This window comes from Liolophura sinensis, chromosome 11 (assembly GCF_032854445.1).
Source record: "Liolophura sinensis isolate JHLJ2023 chromosome 11, CUHK_Ljap_v2, whole genome shotgun sequence".
Classification (NCBI taxonomy): Eukaryota; Metazoa; Mollusca; class Polyplacophora; order Chitonida; family Chitonidae; genus Liolophura; species Liolophura sinensis.
In genome coordinates this window covers 8,165,001-8,182,867 of record NC_088305.1, presented here as the reverse complement: position 1 = coordinate 8,182,867, position 17,867 = coordinate 8,165,001, and the positions used below count along the sequence as shown (strand labels likewise).

The window sequence follows — 17,867 nt, the reverse complement described above, 5'->3', positions numbered from 1 at the left end:
CGTTTAATACGACGCACAAGCTTCTATCTAGTGATTGATGCAAGCTTTGGTTTTGGTAAAAAAAAAACTATTCATCTCAAACTGCATTATCGTGGAAGCGACAATTTTCGAAACATTGAAAAAATCTCTTTCATTTTAAGTATGTTTTAGGAAATAATTTTCTTATGAAAACCCGGTAAAGCCAAGGGGGTTTGACCGCCTTGTGTCTCTCATCCTTCTGGAAGCATTCTCCTAGATGCGTGAATGTTCAGAAGCTAGATTGTGGGCTCCCTTGACAACAGGTTATGGGTAAACTGACAATCAAGCCATCTTCACTCTTAAATTAAGTGCATTTCATATCACAACACTTTCGCCAAGACGCGTTCGGGTTGAGTAACGTGTTCCTAGGGTGGATATTTTACAATACCCAAATATAAATATGGTGGTTTGAAGCAAAAAGGTTTTTGTATGACGTTGATCTATTTATTTATTTATTTGATTTGAGCTTTTCGCCGAATTCAAGAATATTTCCCCTAGACGACTGTTGCCAACATTATGGTGGGCGGAAAATCCGAGAGAAGCCACAATCACACAGTCTATGTATAGCGGTCATGAACAATCAAATAAATAAATAAATAAATAAATTACAAAGACATATACAACAAAGACAGTAAGACCAGAGCAACCAGAACAGTGCGATAATTGACAAATGGTCACACGTAACTGTTAGAAAACACTGTCTTGTGAAGGAGTTTGTTCCAGTTGTTTATGTAAATGCTTACATCTTAAGAAACTACACGCCCCTAACAATTCTCTAAACACATAGCTTGGACGCTGGTAACACTTAAACATTGTGCCATCTACCAGCTTTGTTAGGAAGTTTTGGAAGTTCTTGAGAAATATGTTTGATTTAGTCAATTTACTCCAGATATGGCTCTTACTTGAACTCAATATTAAGCACAACATAGACAAAACATTTTACAACACAGGTTTTTGATATGTATTCCATGTGTGCTGATAATAACATAATTGTTAATAACTATCTGTTAAGCTGAATATAGTTCGTCTCCGGCCATAAATGGGAAGGCCTTGCAGCAACGTGTGGATGGTCTGCCCGGTTGCCTCCCACCATAATGCTGGGCGCCGTCGTATAAGTGAAATATTCTTAAGAGCGGGGTAAAACACCAGTCAAATAAATCAATAAACAAGTTAACTGTTGCGTTATTCTGAAAAGAAGTCTGTTGGTATGTACATTGTCTGTTTGGCAAAGTATCTAAATCACAGGTCAGGCAGTCACCCGGTAAAAACAATTTCCAATGTCAAATTCCCAAAGACAAGTTTTATTGATAAAAATTCGTTTAAAAAAAGACCATAATCATAATCACTGACTTTAAATAGGCAAAAATTTAAAGAAAAAGATTTACCAGACAATCTTGTCTTCAATGATCGCAATGACAATGATGATGGGGGTATGAGATACTTCACTTGCTTTGCCTTGTACAAGGCTTATTGTAATCAGAGATATGCCAGTTAGACCCGACCTGAAGTGCAGAGCGTTAAGATATCGAGCTCTCTATACAACGTTAACCAGGGCGTAAACTAACTGCCTCAGTTCGAGAGAATGTTTAAGCATGCGTAGCTGAAGTGTTTCCAGCCCTGTAACTCTAACATAGCCGTGTACTTTTGTGCTGTGCAAAAAAAAAAAAAAACAGTTCACCATTCTACAAGTTCACTTGGCAGTCTAAAGGTAGTTCTGATGTGTTTATGTAGTGCACTAAAATATCTTCATTAACCTAGCTTTTAACACACTTAGATGCAGACCCAACTCTTAACGATAACTCTTGGGTAGCAAACGTTATTTATAGTAGGCCTACCGTGCTTCAGTCAATGACTGTTTTCTGTTTTGTTTCTAGTCTTGATTTGTATGTATGTATGTATGCGTTGTAACATTCGTACATGTATACCAACCGCCAGCCAAAATAGTGGCTCCGAGTCAATAATAACAAGGCCAATAATCGAAACTACGTTTAACACAAACTACTGAGGAACTAAGAAAAGTATGAAACTAGAACAGAATCATGCAAAGAGAAACAGTTAAAAGTTGTCAATGAAATATCGAAGACAAATATGGCTTTCATTATGTTTATTCCATTTAAATAATCTGTTTGTAATCAAATTGAACATCACGCACATGTTAAGCACAGTTCTGGCAAATTGTGTGGTAATACTGGCACATCAAAATGACAATGTCAGTGAGTGGAGGTGATACGATAGCTTACATCAGTTTAACCCCTGATGATTAAGCGAACCGATGACTGACGGGACAATGTGCCATTTACACTAGCGCATAACAGTGACTGTGGGCAACAACAAATATCGGTCAATGATCGTTATGCAAGCATGGAGAATAAAAATATAGCAGTGACGACAGTTGGATAGTTGGTAAATGCTCACGTGCAGCCTGTGAAATCCGGCCTGTTGTCAACTTATCTCAGTTAGGGATTTATTCTAGAAGAGCAAATAGGAGCAAACTGTATGCCATGTTCTGTGATATCACTCGCACAGTACTAGACGTCAGTGACCTAGGATTGCTGGGCTTTTATCATATGCAGTAAACAATCACAGGAAAGCAATGAAAAGGGACCAGGGGTCAATTTCACAAAACCATTTCTGAATTTAGTCAAAATTTGAAACACAATTTCAAAGCCTTTTTTGGGGTCCTATACATTCATCACCTCATAAATATTATCATGAGATAAATGCACCAAATTTCAACACCCAATATCAAAACCTAAACCTTGTGACGAAGTTTTCAATTCAGAGGTAAATCAGAAATGGCTTTGTAGAATGGGCTCCAGGAGTAAAATCTCCAAAGCCATTTATAACTGAAGACTAAAATTTGAAAAAAAGATTTCAGAGCTTATTGCTGGGCCTTATTTATTTATTTATTTATTATTTATTTATTTATTTATTTGACTGGTGTTTTACGCTTTACTCAAGAATATTTCACTTATACAACGGCGGCCAGCATTGTAAAGGGTGGAAACCGGGCAGAGCCCGGGGGAAACCCACGACCTTCCGCAGGCTGCTGCAAGACCTTTCCACGTACGGTCGGAGAGGAAGCCAGCATGAGCTGGACTTGAACTCACAGCGACCGCATTGGTGAGAGACTCCTGGGTCATTACGCTGCGCTAGCGCGCTAACCAACTGAGCTGCTGGGCCTTAAGAATTAACATTTTGACCACAGTATCAATGTCATCTTAAGACAACAGTGCCCCAAAATTATACTTCCACTAACAAAAACTAAGTATCGTAAGGAGTACTAAAATTTTGGCATAAGACAAAAATGGCTTTGTGCATTGACGAATTGTTGGTTTATGCAAAAAAAACTAAAATATAAAAGACTACAGTGGTACAAAATACGTGGTGTTGTCTCACCCATATGTTTATGTATGTATGCGTTTGGTTTTACGTCGTGCTTAACAACTTTTCAGACATGTAACGACGAGAAGTCATTAGGTGTGTTTACATAAACTGTGACTTCCTGTGGCATTGCGAGTTCATGCCACTAAATTGCTGCCACCACTGAAGAAGCATGCCGAAGACACCCCTTACATTCACATTATACTGGCACCAGACCAACCAGTCCTGTTTCCTTCCTCTAACCGCTCAGTGTTGAGCCCATGGTTTAGTGATGATTTTCATAAGACTGATCTCGCCATATTTTCCAGTGGTCTGGTATATATATATATATTTATCTCCGTATAAATATCATATTCAATGCGTTATTGGTTACCATCTGGTTAAAAAGTCGAACATTAGTGAGGCTGATTCAAGGTCAAGGTTGGCTATTACCGTATGAATCACAAAAGATGGCCACTTTACGGTAAATAAATTAAAATTTGGCAAATAGAGGCCTAAAGTGTTTCCTCTGGGTACTGAAACATACGTTGCCAGTAAGATAACACCCTACCTTTCCAACAAACCTTAGAACAGTTTTATAGGATCAACACAACAATTCGAATTAGACAAAATGTTTAACTAAGTCAAGAGCGAAATAATAAGCCATTTACCGTATAAGCCTTATTGACAATTAATAAGCAATACCTAGAGGAAAACCATGGCGGTTACTTCCAGAATGAATTACTGTGCGAAATAATTGTCCTCCTGAGCAGAGTCACCGCTTCAGTCCCTTATACATAGTGGGTTCGGCGGTGATAATGAAGATGTTCAAGCATTCGAATTTAGAATATTGCACGAGCTATCGATCAAGGATATGTAAGAATATTTATCAGGATAAAGATTAAGATTATAATTACATTCATTAATAGTAAATATAAAAATAAAAATTGGGTCTTGGGCCCTCCTTATGGTTTACGCGAGGTTTACTTGAAGCTTAGACCGAGGATAATCTCGTAGACGATCTAAAAACTCGTGTAACATTTGAACGATAACTTCATTTCTTAATTTTTAGCACATAGGTAATGGTTGTTTTAGGTAATTGTGTATGATTCGGACATGTAAACAAGAGAGAAGCCGCGGCTACACAAGCGTCGAATTGACCGGTTAAAAAAGGCCGGTTCGAAACCTGCACCATTCAGTTCACCAATTTATGATTGTTAGCATTTAAACTGTTTGAAGCTGGATTTGTAGATTAAACGTTTGAGTCTTCTACAGAGGACACAAACTCGCACCTGTTACATCGCAAACGTTTGAGTCTTCTACAGAGGACACGAACACGCAACATAGGTCTTGTGAAAACGTTTAAGCCCGTCCCGAGCTGGCCTCGAGCCACCAATTTGTGTAACCGCGACTGATGTTACATGCATGTAAAACATTACCTTGGAAAGAGGGAGTTAGATGAGTCGAATGATCTCGAGTTTCGACTCGAAGTGTCGAAAGTGCACATTTGTTCATTTATTTTCATCTCTCCACTGATCGAAGTAAAGTTTCCTTTTTAAACACTTCCTGTTCGACAAAGTCCGCGCCACCCCGCCCTGACAACTGGGACTTCTGGCATTTTGCCAAGGCCACAAGTATCGCGAAAATACACGTACAGGCAATGGCGGAACCCAACACTAGATAAAGATACCAGAATTTGGAATGTTCTTGGAACAAGTACCCGAGAAGAACAGGAAGTACCATTGTGCCCGTGGAAGCGCTCAGAATGAGAAAAGCTGATAGTTTTCCTGACACCCTAAACAACTCCCTCTCAGTCCAAGTGAAGGCTGCGGGAAAGGTAGACGACATTGCTAGACCGACGAATACGGTGCAGATCCACATAGCTGTACTACTGTGCATAGAGGCGAACATAATGCCAACAAGGGCGCCAATCAGTGTTATATAGTTTCCGAAAATCATTTTGTCAGGACCGAGGAAGCGTGCAATTAGGACGGCGAGTCCTCTGCTGACAGCGAAAGCGGCCCAGTAAGCTGACGTCAGAAGGAGACCACTGGGCTTCGTCCAATCAAGCTGCTTAACAGCAAATGTCATCAGGAATCCTGAAAAACAGTCAAAGCTGCCTGCGTAGAGAAATAAGAATGACCCCAGCAAGGCCAGAGCACACATCTTCACTGGTATTTTCATTGTGCTTCTTTGGTGTTGGGTCTCATCACGCTTTTTGGAAATTCGCAGCTGTCGCTTGGTGCAAACGCGAATGAAGAACGGCAATGATGTGGTGAGAATCCAGAGCCCTACGATGAGGTAGGCGTAGTGCACTCGAGTTGAGGTAGGACGGATGTCGCTGTTTAACAATCTGTCAGTAGGACCGGACTCGTTTTGGTAAACATCGTACATATAGACCTGCGCAGGGTCAACGTCATTTCTTGAAAATGAGACGTTAACTCCACGTGAGATATTTCCCTCCAAAAATGACGTCACATCGCTATGGTTACCAACTGGGGACATCACTGAGAGAAATGGTGTTGCAAGCAGTGGCGACAACATGGCGCCAACGGCGAAGGAGAAGTGCAAGGCTTGCATGTACGGACCACTGTCTTTCCCCCAGATTTGCACGGTCCCCGAATTGGAGCCTGTTTACAAAAGAATTGAATTGACTTTAGACTGGAGAAGGAAAAGAGGACTGACATAAAACTTTGGTTATATCCGAAAACTTGCCATGGCTATTTTATTATTTGCAGTGAAGGTGGAGTTTATGGCTGAATTTTCAGAGAGTTGAACATAGACGACAAGTTTAAAGAAACAGACTATAGGCTAGGTTAACCTGTGAATGACACGATGTACATTACATAGAAAAAGGCCAAATAGCAGTGTTGAGTGCGCTTTAGCACGCACGCGCAGAACGACTAATGAAGCTGACAAATAAAAAGCACATAGAGGTGTGTGATACAATATCACAAACTTTGCTTATAGCTGGGACACAGATCAGGAACTCGATTTATTTGCATAGTTTCACTTGTCACAAAGATAGTTACAATACTTTTAAGGTCAGCCATGTGGGGTTGTTCGACCAAAAGTGAAGACATCCCGTACCTTCTAATCTCTAGCCTTCGACATAGCTATCTCGGTTATTAACCGCACATAAGCATCTATGACATGCTTCCTCACTTAAAGCCACTGCTGTGCAAACTACAACGCGCGACCATATCGCAAACACATCGGTTAAAGGCGGGACATTTTACTGCCAGTTTTAATTGTCACATTTGATTGATTGATTGATTTATTTGTTTAACTGCTTGGTGTTTTACGCAAAACTCAAGAAAAGTTCAGTAGTTTTAAAGCCGCCAGCAATATTGTCAGAGGAAACTGGAAAGAGATCGGGGAAACCCTAAACAGTCCACACGCTACTGACAAACTTTCCCACGTATGATCGGAGAGTAAGCCAGCATGAACTAGACTTGAACCCACAGTGACGGCATCGGTGAGAGGCTCATAGGTAAATTATCACACGCCCTTGTATTATCTATTCATTTATTACATATTTCTGTCATTCGTTCATATATACTATATTCAAGCTCAAATTCATCACCGAGAACCTGCCGAAAAGGTTTGACGACTCAACCAGCGACAGCTGGATTTGAACAGGTGTCCTCAAAGGTCAGGTCAAAAATCGCCGCTGGGAGCCCGACGCTTTAGTCACATTAAGACCTATGGAGATGGAATTAATGCACTCTCACGCTTAGGTATCAGTTTACAAATACGCAAAATACAAACGAACTATTGGCAAGCTCAGAAAATGTACGAGTGTGAAGGCGTTTATGATAATATTTACATTGTCAGCGCAATTCAAAGTATATTCAATATACACGTAGTCAATACACCTAGGACCTGGGACGTGACCTAAATTCGTTGACAGATGTTTTGACAAATGTAGAGGGTGAGGGTTGGCTGTGCAAACGGCTGGAGAAAATGCAAAGGAAAAAAAAATATGTCAGATTTGTTTGCCTTGGAAAAGAAGATCTTTTAGCAGAATTTCGCGTCCTTTCAAGCTTGGTTGTGTAAGGCGTTCATGTAAAAACTTGTAAATCTAGTTGTTAGTGGTATTAATAGAGTCGGTTTACAAAGTGAATAAAAACACACAAGCTGAGTCCATATATCCTGTCTTCAGAACGCAAACACGACAGACTAGAGTCTCACCTGGCGTGACTGAAGAGTGACAAGGAAAACTTATGTAACACGATCTTGTTTAAGTATCTCGCAAGGTTTTCCTGAATGCCGTTACCACGAAATTGTAGTGTTTGGAAATCAGATGACATAAAAAAGTATGTAAATGCCGACGTTGTTTAGTGTATACACATACGTAAGGGGAATGGAGAGGTCCTTTTGGTGTTTGGTGTTTTGGGGAGCACAGGGTTTCTGGGGAGACGCTACCATAAAACTGTCTGCCTTTCGTGTCGCACGTGGGAAGATCCGTAGATGGTTGTCTATTCCCCCCGGACTTTGCCCGATTTCCTCCGGCCGTTATGACGGCCGCCTTCATAGAAGTGAATTATCGTCGAATACGACGTGAAACACCAATTAGTGTACATAAATAACTAAACAAATAAATAAATATACAAATAAATGCATAAGGGTGTCTGAAATAGCCATAACTAAGTTCGGAATTTAGGCGCTGCGAAGTTAGATACTTCCCTTTATGTCGTGATGTCGTCGATGGCGGGGGAAATCAGTTCATTTTCACATGGGAGGTAGCATGCATGTACCATAATGAAAATTTTCCACGAAAAATGACCATTATTTCCTGAAATATTTTTAAGAGGATTTCCAAAGATAAATAGGGTAATAAAAGTGGTCTTTGGGAGATAGCTTTTATTATTGTATACTTCCGCTCATGTTTAAACGCAATGGTATGCGCCAACGTGCCGTAAAGCGATGACGTCTCGTCACAAAGGGAGGTAACCACGATGTTGTAACGTCGAAAATACAAAGACCATCATGCAACAAGGGGATGCGTTCGGTCGCGTAAAGCCAGGGGAGACTAATATGAAGGAAAACTGTTATGTCACAGTCTGCAATAGCCTCTGAGTCTGCTACCAGTAGCAGTCAGAACGACCAACGGAACGCATCCACCGCCATGATTTGACCGAAATAAGAAGCCTACAAACACATCTCACTGGAATGGAAGAGAGCTTACCCGTGTCGATCAAGCCAAGAGCGAGGCCTCTCATGGCAAACGCAGCGATCATGGCAATAAAAATGGAGCACCATGGAATGGATATTGTTGACAGGGAGCACAGCACTAAGGCAACCACGAGAAGGAGGTCACGGTTCAAGCGATCGTACAGGAAACCGCTCGCGAGAGTTCCGGCCATGTGACCAGCGGACTGACTGGTGAAGACGCGTGCTGCTTGTTCGACGTTAGTATTAGAGATTATCTGCAGATCAAGAAATGTTGGCCCCAGCAGCCCGATAACGCAACCCTGTCAATGGATAAAGAAAGAGAAAACGAACTCAATGCACATACTCGACTGATTATGATTTCGTTTGATTTGAAAGATGTTTAACGAAGTCCTCAAGAATTTTTTACGAGTAGTAAAATCCGAATTATCCGGAATAAACCACAGACTTTCGCCAGACAGGCTTTCTGACTTAAAACAGCACTTATTTTTTAATAAAAACAATAAAAGCTTGTGTAATAAGCGATATATATCTACATTACTGTGCATACCGTTATCCGGTGAAACAAATCCAATGTCAAATTCCTAAATACCAGTTTTATTAATAAAATTAGCACCACAGTCCCTTAAATGCCTTATCTGTTATGCAGGTATATGTCGTAGCGATTGTAATTTCAGAAAAGCATTTCAGGCAGAAAATGCTTTTTCTGCAGTGTGGATGGACTGAAAGACAATTCACTAAATTCTAACGTATTAGGGGTACATGCTTACCACAGCATTAAACGACGCCAGGTAAAACAGAGTGTGTTTTAGTTTCGATCGGAACTGTTTGTCATGGCGACAGGTTGCCCAACTCAGCTTCTTTTCTTTATGCGTGACGTCCTCAGTCGAAGGCGTCCAGTTTTCTGAGCCATCTATCTTAGTTGTCATTTTGGAAACATGTACTAGAAAAGACGTGAAAAGGTATTATTCATGAGGGTAAAAACACACATCAATGTGCAAACGCCTTGCTGTTTTTATCTGAACACAGACGTCTTATCCATAAACGCGTTACATGTACATGTATATGGTGGGATTAAACACTATTAAACGCATTAAATACGTTTCTGTTAAAACATAGGCCGTCCTTTTTATAACATTGACGTTTTCAGTGAATCATGTCCAACGTTTTCTCCTCAACACTGAAGTTTGAAAGAAAACATGTGACATACCTACTAGAGGAGTCAAATCACAGTTTTTATTTTAACATGTATATGCCTATATGTTTTTGTTGCGCAGACTTCATGACGAGCAGCGCATATGATATATAGACTGTGAAGAGTTCTGTAAAGAGAAAGAACAAAAATAAAACCACTCTAATATGAGTTAGTCCATGTCCCTCTTTTGCCCGCTAAGACTTAGTCTAAGCATAGCATACAAACACCATTCCACGTACGTACAGCGTAGAACATTTTCCTTATAATTTTATCCCTAGACTTTGCAAAGTACACTAGGTATACTACATCTGCCAAGCTATATGATGTTCATATGACGTTATAATAAAAGCCCCATCTATAACCCTCCATGAAAGCTCTGTTGCACGGCGGGTGTGGCTTAAACTATCCAAGTCACCACAAACGTAAACAGCAAAAAATTACAGAACATTCATGTACTAAGGTATGGTAAGCAACACGCTAACACGTGTTTATGTTGTTAAAGTAACATTGAAGTCACATTCATTTAACCGTAGAGCAAAGCTATCGATTTACCTCAGTGGACGTTCCAAATCTTTCCCTCGAGTCTAGCACCGACTGAGAGTAATCTGTTCGGGTTTCCATGTTTTGTTATGACTGAATCGGGTCGGTCACGTGCTCGTCGTGGTGACTCCTATTTTACTTCTCTGTGTGAGGTATGAGGTCACGCGACACTGGGTGAAAGCTGACAGGACCAGTTGAGGCGATGTCTCCACGATTTCGCGTTTCACCTTATATATAGTCCTTAACCTCCAGCCACAGACCGAAGTATGAAGGTGTAAAATCCTTTTCGGGTAGCCCATTGCTGTGTCTGTTACAGATCTGTTACCTTCGTCAAGTTACGTTATATTTTTGTTGAAATACATTTATATCTCTGTCTGTGTGTTTGTCAGTCTGTGTGTATGTGTGTCAGTGCGTTTGTTTGTGTGCAGGTATGGCGGTATCGCTGTGATCTAAATCAAGCCGAAATAGAGAACTGGCCGACAACATGTCCCTGAGCAAAAGCGCAAGTTCCAGTTCAAGTCATATATTATATCTCGGCGAAATAGTAATATATCATTTCTATTGAAACTTTAGCTGCAACAATTTTTAGATTCATCCAGTTGGAACCAGATGAGTCTCGCTAGATGTCCTCCATGTTGTTGTCCACAAGTCGCCCTACCTAACCACAGATTCCAAACAATTCCAGCCTTCCTTATATCAAGTGGAGGGGGGGGGGGGGTCAAGGACAGAAGTGTTTATTTACACTATACCTGAACAGACATAAAAAAAACTTTACTGTGCGTTCAGTATAAAAGACAACAGCATATAGAGTAAAAGTACAGAGTTTAAGACTAGAGCAGCGACGACAGTGTGGTAGCTGTGAAGCGGTTACACGTAACCGTTGAAATACGTCCTCTTGTCGGTTTACCTCGATCAGGGATGTATTCTAACTGTCCATGTAAACGCCTATTTAGTAGCAAATAACTCAGACCTGTAGCACCATGCCATAAACTGAATTAAGGTACAAAATATGGAGTGATATTAACTGCAATATATTAGACGTCACTGGTCTAGGTGTACTCAGAGTGCTGTGTTGTCATGTTATTTAACACACACATTGAAACTATACAAAGTGACCAGGCCTCGAGAATGCTTTGTCCACCAGCACAATCATGTTATATGCAGGAATACATGTATAGTAAGCTGAGACTTCTGACACAAATTCTCAAGCTGAGGGCAGCCTGTGTTTTCTCACAGTTAGGTTCTCGCGCTAACGGCCCACAATCTAAGCGATATCTTCATTATCGCAAGAGCTACGTACCGCTTCAGACAAATCGCTTTCCTGGGTTCATTTATAATAAGGTGCATATGCATGTACGCTAGGGTTTTTACGTCGTACCAATAGCAATTTATCAGCCATCTGACGATGAGGAGTCATTCGGTGTATGTGCATATACTGTGTCTTGTTGTGACAGGGCGTAGGCCTACTGCTAAAGTGCTGCCACATCTGAAGTATCATGTCGAAGACACCATACATGACACTCACCCCGTCATGTTATACAGCCACCAGGTCAGTCAGTACAGCGACAAGAACTGCATGTATTACTAAAGAGGCGGGCCTTGTAACTTCTAGGCCACCGATGTTCAATAATGTATGAGTCTTCGAGCAACCTGTGGATGGTCGTGGGTTTCACCCTGGCTCTAACCGATTTACTCCTACCATAATGTTGGCCGCTGTCGTATAAGTGACATATTCTTGAGTGCGGCGTTAAACACCAATTAAATAAATAAGTCACCACATAAATTTAAAATCATACACGAGTTTTTGATCGCTACAGTTAAATATGTACCCAAAAACCATACCCATTCCTGTTATTTCATAACACTCATCTGTATATATGTAATTACGTAAGCATGGGTTTTCACGTCGGACTTAACAATATTCACTCAGGACGAGGAGATGTGCGGCTAGCCTAATTAAAATATTACGTTGTCTTCTTTTCGTTCAAAATTGAAGTAATCGTCACTAGACAGACAACTTAAAACAATGCATACAATTACTTCCACAGGCATTCAGATATCTGTGGGCTATTCTACTGGTTACAGAAACTCGTCTCAAGAAATTTTGCTACTCTAAACATACCACTGAATATTTGGATAGCTTTTTTATACCCATGACTAAAAATGTCTAAAGTAATGTTTTTTTTTCTAATCCAAACTTTGTTGAATGTCATGTTTTTCTTTCTAATACTGAAGTAATGTTTTCAAAAATTCCCTCCAGCTGTTGGACAAGAGTAAGAAACATGATGTGTTCCTAAACATCACCACTTTGGCCCATAAAATTCATTTTCAAAAAATGCAAGAAAATAATTGAAAATATTTTATGCATAACTTTCAGTCGTCTGTCTGATAAACCTAACCCCATCTTTTAGCTTTCTTTTACCTCAAGCAATTAATTTCAAATATACAGGTGACAGTATTCTGCAGAATTCAGAAAACGATATACGACTTGACGCTTAAGACTTAGACTCTATGGCGAATTTTAATTTGTTGATCAACTTACAATGTGTTACATTTTTAATCCAAATTTTTGTTTTTTGGTCATGTTTTGGGGGTGTAAAGATTTCTAATGGCAAATACAATAAACCCCTAATGGTGAAATGAATTTCCACCATGCAATAACAGACTTTACACAGCACTCACATGAGTTCTTACAAAACTAAGATTTCCTTCGCTTATACAGGTAGGTATATCTTACATGTATATCAATGTAAATATGAACTGGCGGCCTACATGTGGTTGAAGAACAAAGCGTGACCTTCAAAACTCAACCCGGGCGCTTAGATAGTGCTATATTTACCTAGTCTAGTTCTTTCTTATTCCAATCGTTGACAATTTCTTAAGTTACAAGAAAATTTGTCATTGCACACACCCGGAGGAATACTGACCTTCACGTTTTCTACTCACAGGGCTGGGTGTTCAACTACGCATACAAAATGAGCTCAGACTTTAGCCTGAATAAAGTTATCTGGCAGGCTAATATGACTAAAGCGTAGTTCTCGCTTCAGCAGATATCCTCCTGATCCGTAAGAAAACTGGAAATAAACTCATTTATCAAACATAATCTTCAAGATATCTATCTACCTTTGTCGGAGTTGTACATGAATTTAGTGCGGTCCAACCCGAGTCAAGAGGCTTCGTAAATTCTTGTGAATAAATATGGACAAGGTGTCCAGTATATCTGTTGTATATGAATTACAGTCATTGTTAAAGTTAAGAAACTTGGGATAAACGTGTTTGATGGAATAACCTTGACACTCCGGTTTTTGTGAGGTTGACTTAAATTGTCACACAACACACAGCACCTAAACGCGAGGCTTATGCAGGAGGCTTAGGTATAATTTATTAAAGTAATGATAATTTAGAATGTCTAAATCTAAACTATTATCCCTCTTGTCATCGGCGAGATAGGAAACGTTGTGTTAGAAACTGGCCTAGTGATAATTGACCCGGAACGTCCATTCTGGGGGATGGCTGGTGTACGAATGGTGTATGGTGTATTTGCTTTGATTTATTTGTTTAGTTTACTTATTTGATTTGTATTTTGCGACCTACTGAAGAATATTTCACTTATACCTTTAGAGCCCGGGGGAATCTGTTGACCATCTGCACGTAGCTGTCATACCTTCCCACGTTCAGACATGAGCTGAACTTGAACTCACAGTGACCAAATCTGTTTTGACGCGCTTGATTACTGGCTTATTTGATTCGATTAATGGTTTTGGTGCTCAAAAAATTTTCCACTAGTATTATGGGTGCGGGCAACAGGGGTGCCTGGGGTAAACCATCGACCTCTGGTAAGTCACTGAAGAACTTTAACACATGTAGGATATGCACAAACGTGCACACAATATTGGTGAAAAACAACAGGACTTCAACGAGCGTAATATTGGCTGAGGGGTCAGCCCAGCCTGGTCGACCGGTTCATTGTCACCAAGATCCCACAAGCATGCGGTTAGAGCAGTGGCATGAAAGAGTTGGTACACAGGATTCGTATCAATGATTTGCCAGCGTCTATCTACGGAAATTATTCAAGTCTGTAAACAGAATCGTGTTCTTTTTTTTATCCTGATGTTAATATCGTTGTAAAATAATGGGAGATAAATCCTAGGTGTGCTCTTGAATGGTCTGCTTATCTCCCTTGATCATCTGACATTGTCAAGGCACAGCACAGTTTCTAGTGGGAAAAGTTGATTGAGAGAAGTCCGGGGTTTTTGAACCAGCGACTCACCTGTCGCAGAGATCGTGGATGGTCACTAAAGCAAAGCCAGTGGCAGTATGAGATCGATGGTTCAAATCCGCGAATCCACGGAAGCAAATCGTATACGAGGTCGCAACACCAATCACACATGTATGGTGACATCACCAGCTGATGATTGGTGATGCCCCCTGTTGTACGATATCACTCTTGCTAATGCCACCAGCCACGATCTGTCGTGACTGATTGCATCACCTCCCGACTGGTTCTATATCTTTAAACAGTCTTTAGCTGCCCAGCACCAGTATATTTCGAGCAGTTTCTGTCAATCTCCGCTACGACACCCAGACAGGGCATATCACTATGATCTGAGTATCAGTGCCGTCAGTAGGCCTATCATGATCGGTGGGATCTGGTTGCGACTGGTTGTGAATAGCTTGTATCCATCGTTCGAGCGGTCTTCGGCCGCCACCATTGACCGCACGATCCGTCGCTGATCGCCACCACTAGTCGCGCGATCACCCAATGACTGATCTTGTAACTTATTTATTGTATTTCATTGCAGTTTTACAGCGTTCTTAAGAACATTTCAGTTATACCACGGCAGCCAACATTGCGGTGGAAGGAAACTTCACAGAGCCCGTGGGAACGCACGACCATCAGCAGGTTTCTGGAAGGCCTTTTTCACGTACGGCCGGAGGATCTTGTTATTGATTCTTATTTAGTTATTGGTGATTACACGACGACGCGTACCACTAAGTGCACGATTCTGGGCGCCTCATCTTAAAAGTACCTGGTACGGTAAGGCGAAGAATTGGTCCCAGAAAGGTACGATAAGACAGCTAAAATTTTTAAATCTCAGCAAGATTCTATAAATTTCTATATCAGAAGTGCAAAACTTGGTCGATTCACCCATAAAAGTTATACGGCCATATAAGAGATGGTTGCTTACTAATAACCAGCCAAAAACAGGTACAGACAGGTACCCTTTAAAGTACTACAGTATACTACCGAGGTCACTACGGACAACGGTTAGTAGCTCGACAAAGAGTTCGAATCTTTGTGGTTCTTCTTTTCTCATTGGCAACATAGTTTTTGTGGGAGTAAAGATATAGGCTGTCTTGCATTAAAGAAATGTTATCGTGAATTAGAATGGAAAATTGTTAAGCTATGGTTACTTAACGTGTGACCACGATAGTAAAATCATACGTGAATTCAGTTTGAGAATGCATGGGGTCATCTAGCTATCATTAACTTTAAGGTGTACTGCGTAGCGGAAGTATAAGGCTGACCAATTTCTATATATGTATTTCATTGATTGTTGCATTACTGCGTTCCCAAGAATTTTTAAAACAGTTACGTGTGGTGGAATAGCTTTCCCCACTCTGCAGGGTCTAATATAAAACAAAAGATATTTCAGTGTGACTGGAACAGGCTTTCCATTTTCCGATTTTATGATATATACATTGCTTCAGTGTATGCTTGAAGCTTTATAAGTCGCACAAGTCGCTTTATAAGTGTGTTAGTTTCGCTTCTTGAGGTGCACAGTTTCTTGCACTGTTGCCGATTCCTCGCCTTACCATACCATGTACTTTCAACTCTTCCATATTCCCCGGTCTAAAATCAACAACAAGGGCTAAACAAGGAGTCACTATTTCTTAAATGATGTTTATTGCAATATATTTTACGTCAGTGGTCTAGAATACGCGTCTTGTAGATAAGATTGGTGAAAAATTACAAGGACCCATTATATTTTGTAGTGAACAAAACCCTAGTTCCCCAAATTTTCGGCCAACATCCAGTCATTATCAGCTAGAGTGATCTCCCTTGTTCTTATTTACACTGTTATCTAGAGCTTTCGTGGGTTAATTCACTTCGTTTCTATCTCGTCTCCGGATGATGAAGTAAAAAAAAATATACTATTGGCTAAGCCGGAGAGATGTTGGATGTTGGACGAAAGAGTGCATGCATGTGAGGACCTTATCTATATATACTGAAAATAGCAATCCTAAGGGTTGTCTTCTTCACCGCGTTGTAAACAGAAGAAATACAGAATTTCATGATGAAGAGTAGCGCTCTGGGCTCAGTGTCTCAAATGTATATTGTTTTCATACTTGACATTATTTTGATTAATTATTACATTCTTTTAATTATTTTGGGGAATAATTGAGAAACTTCTCTCCCGGACTAGTTTCTTCAACACTGCTCACTGCAAATTTCTGAGGCTCTTAAACACCCAAGTAATTGGGGGTACAGTCAATATTATTAGCGCATTTCACTGGAGTGCTTGTTTTTAGTCGCATGTGTGTAGAATCTTCAAATTCTTTCAGTATTTACCTGAACAATATGAAGATACCATCGAATGTCGTACAAAATGCGATAGTTAACAGACTGATCTATTTATTTGATTGGAATTTCATGCATGTACGCAAGAATATTTTACTTATACGACAGCGATCAACATTATGGTGGTAGGGGAAAAAAACGATAAAGCCATGGCGAAACCCAGGGCCATGAGCAGATTGCTGCAAGACCTCCTCAAATACAACCTGAGGTTAAGCCAGCATGAATTGGAGTTGATCTCACAACGATCGCATTGAGTGAGTGAGTGCTTGGGGTTTAACGTCGTACTGAACAAGTTTTCAGTGATATGACGACAAAGGAATCCTTAGAGTGTATGTAATGTGCCTCTTTGTTGCAGGACGAATTTTCACAGCTCGTTCATCTACTGCACTGAGATGCCCTAACGAAGGCAAATAAGCCGCCCCCGCCAGAGCCATTATACTGATAAGGATCAACCAGTCTTTGCACTCTCTCCTTCATGAACGCGAAGCGGTCTTAGGTGTGACTCGACCCTGAATCTACTGCTCATGAAGCGGACGCTCTGCCAACTGTGCTATCGTGGCAGGTGCGATCGCAATGATCATTGTGCTACGCTAGCACGTTAGCGTATAGGCCAAGGCGGATGACCCAATCACCAAGTGAATGTTACGAACCAGCGACTATGATTTTGCTGTCTGCTTCGAGAGGCGCACAAGGTCGTTCCATGCAGACCCAGTTTCCCCGTCAGTTGATATCCAATAAATACATTGTATATAGCTGAATGTAAACAAGGTTATCCTCCCTGCCGATAAGCTGTGATGAGTTTAGATTTGACCTGTTTATCTATTACCCATATAATAAAGTCGAATAAAGATAAATATATCGGTTATTTATCGGTCAGATGTAGTGAGATTGAGGGAGTGGGAAGAGGGGTAGCCTTCAAAATGAAAAATGGAATGATTTATTGATCTATTGATCTTTCATTGAATGATTTATTGATCTATTGATCTTTCATTG

The 17,867-nt window shown here is 40.5% G+C and overlaps 1 protein-coding gene across 1 annotated transcript; it reads right to left on the bottom strand.

Annotated features, from left to right (window-relative positions):
• Positions 1-2,933: 2,933 nt before the first annotated feature.
• On the bottom strand, positions 2,934-10,373 carry LOC135477750 (sodium-dependent glucose transporter 1A-like). Its single transcript, XM_064757945.1, has 4 exons — positions 10,304-10,373; positions 9,327-9,499; positions 8,573-8,858; positions 2,934-6,011 (listed from the first exon to the last, which is right to left on the bottom strand). The coding sequence occupies exons 2-4, from the start codon at positions 9,483-9,485 to the stop codon at positions 4,903-4,905; spliced, it is 1,554 nt and encodes a 517-aa protein (XP_064614015.1). The 5' UTR covers positions 9,486-9,499; positions 10,304-10,373; the 3' UTR covers positions 2,934-4,902.
• Positions 10,374-17,867: the final 7,494 nt, after the last annotated feature.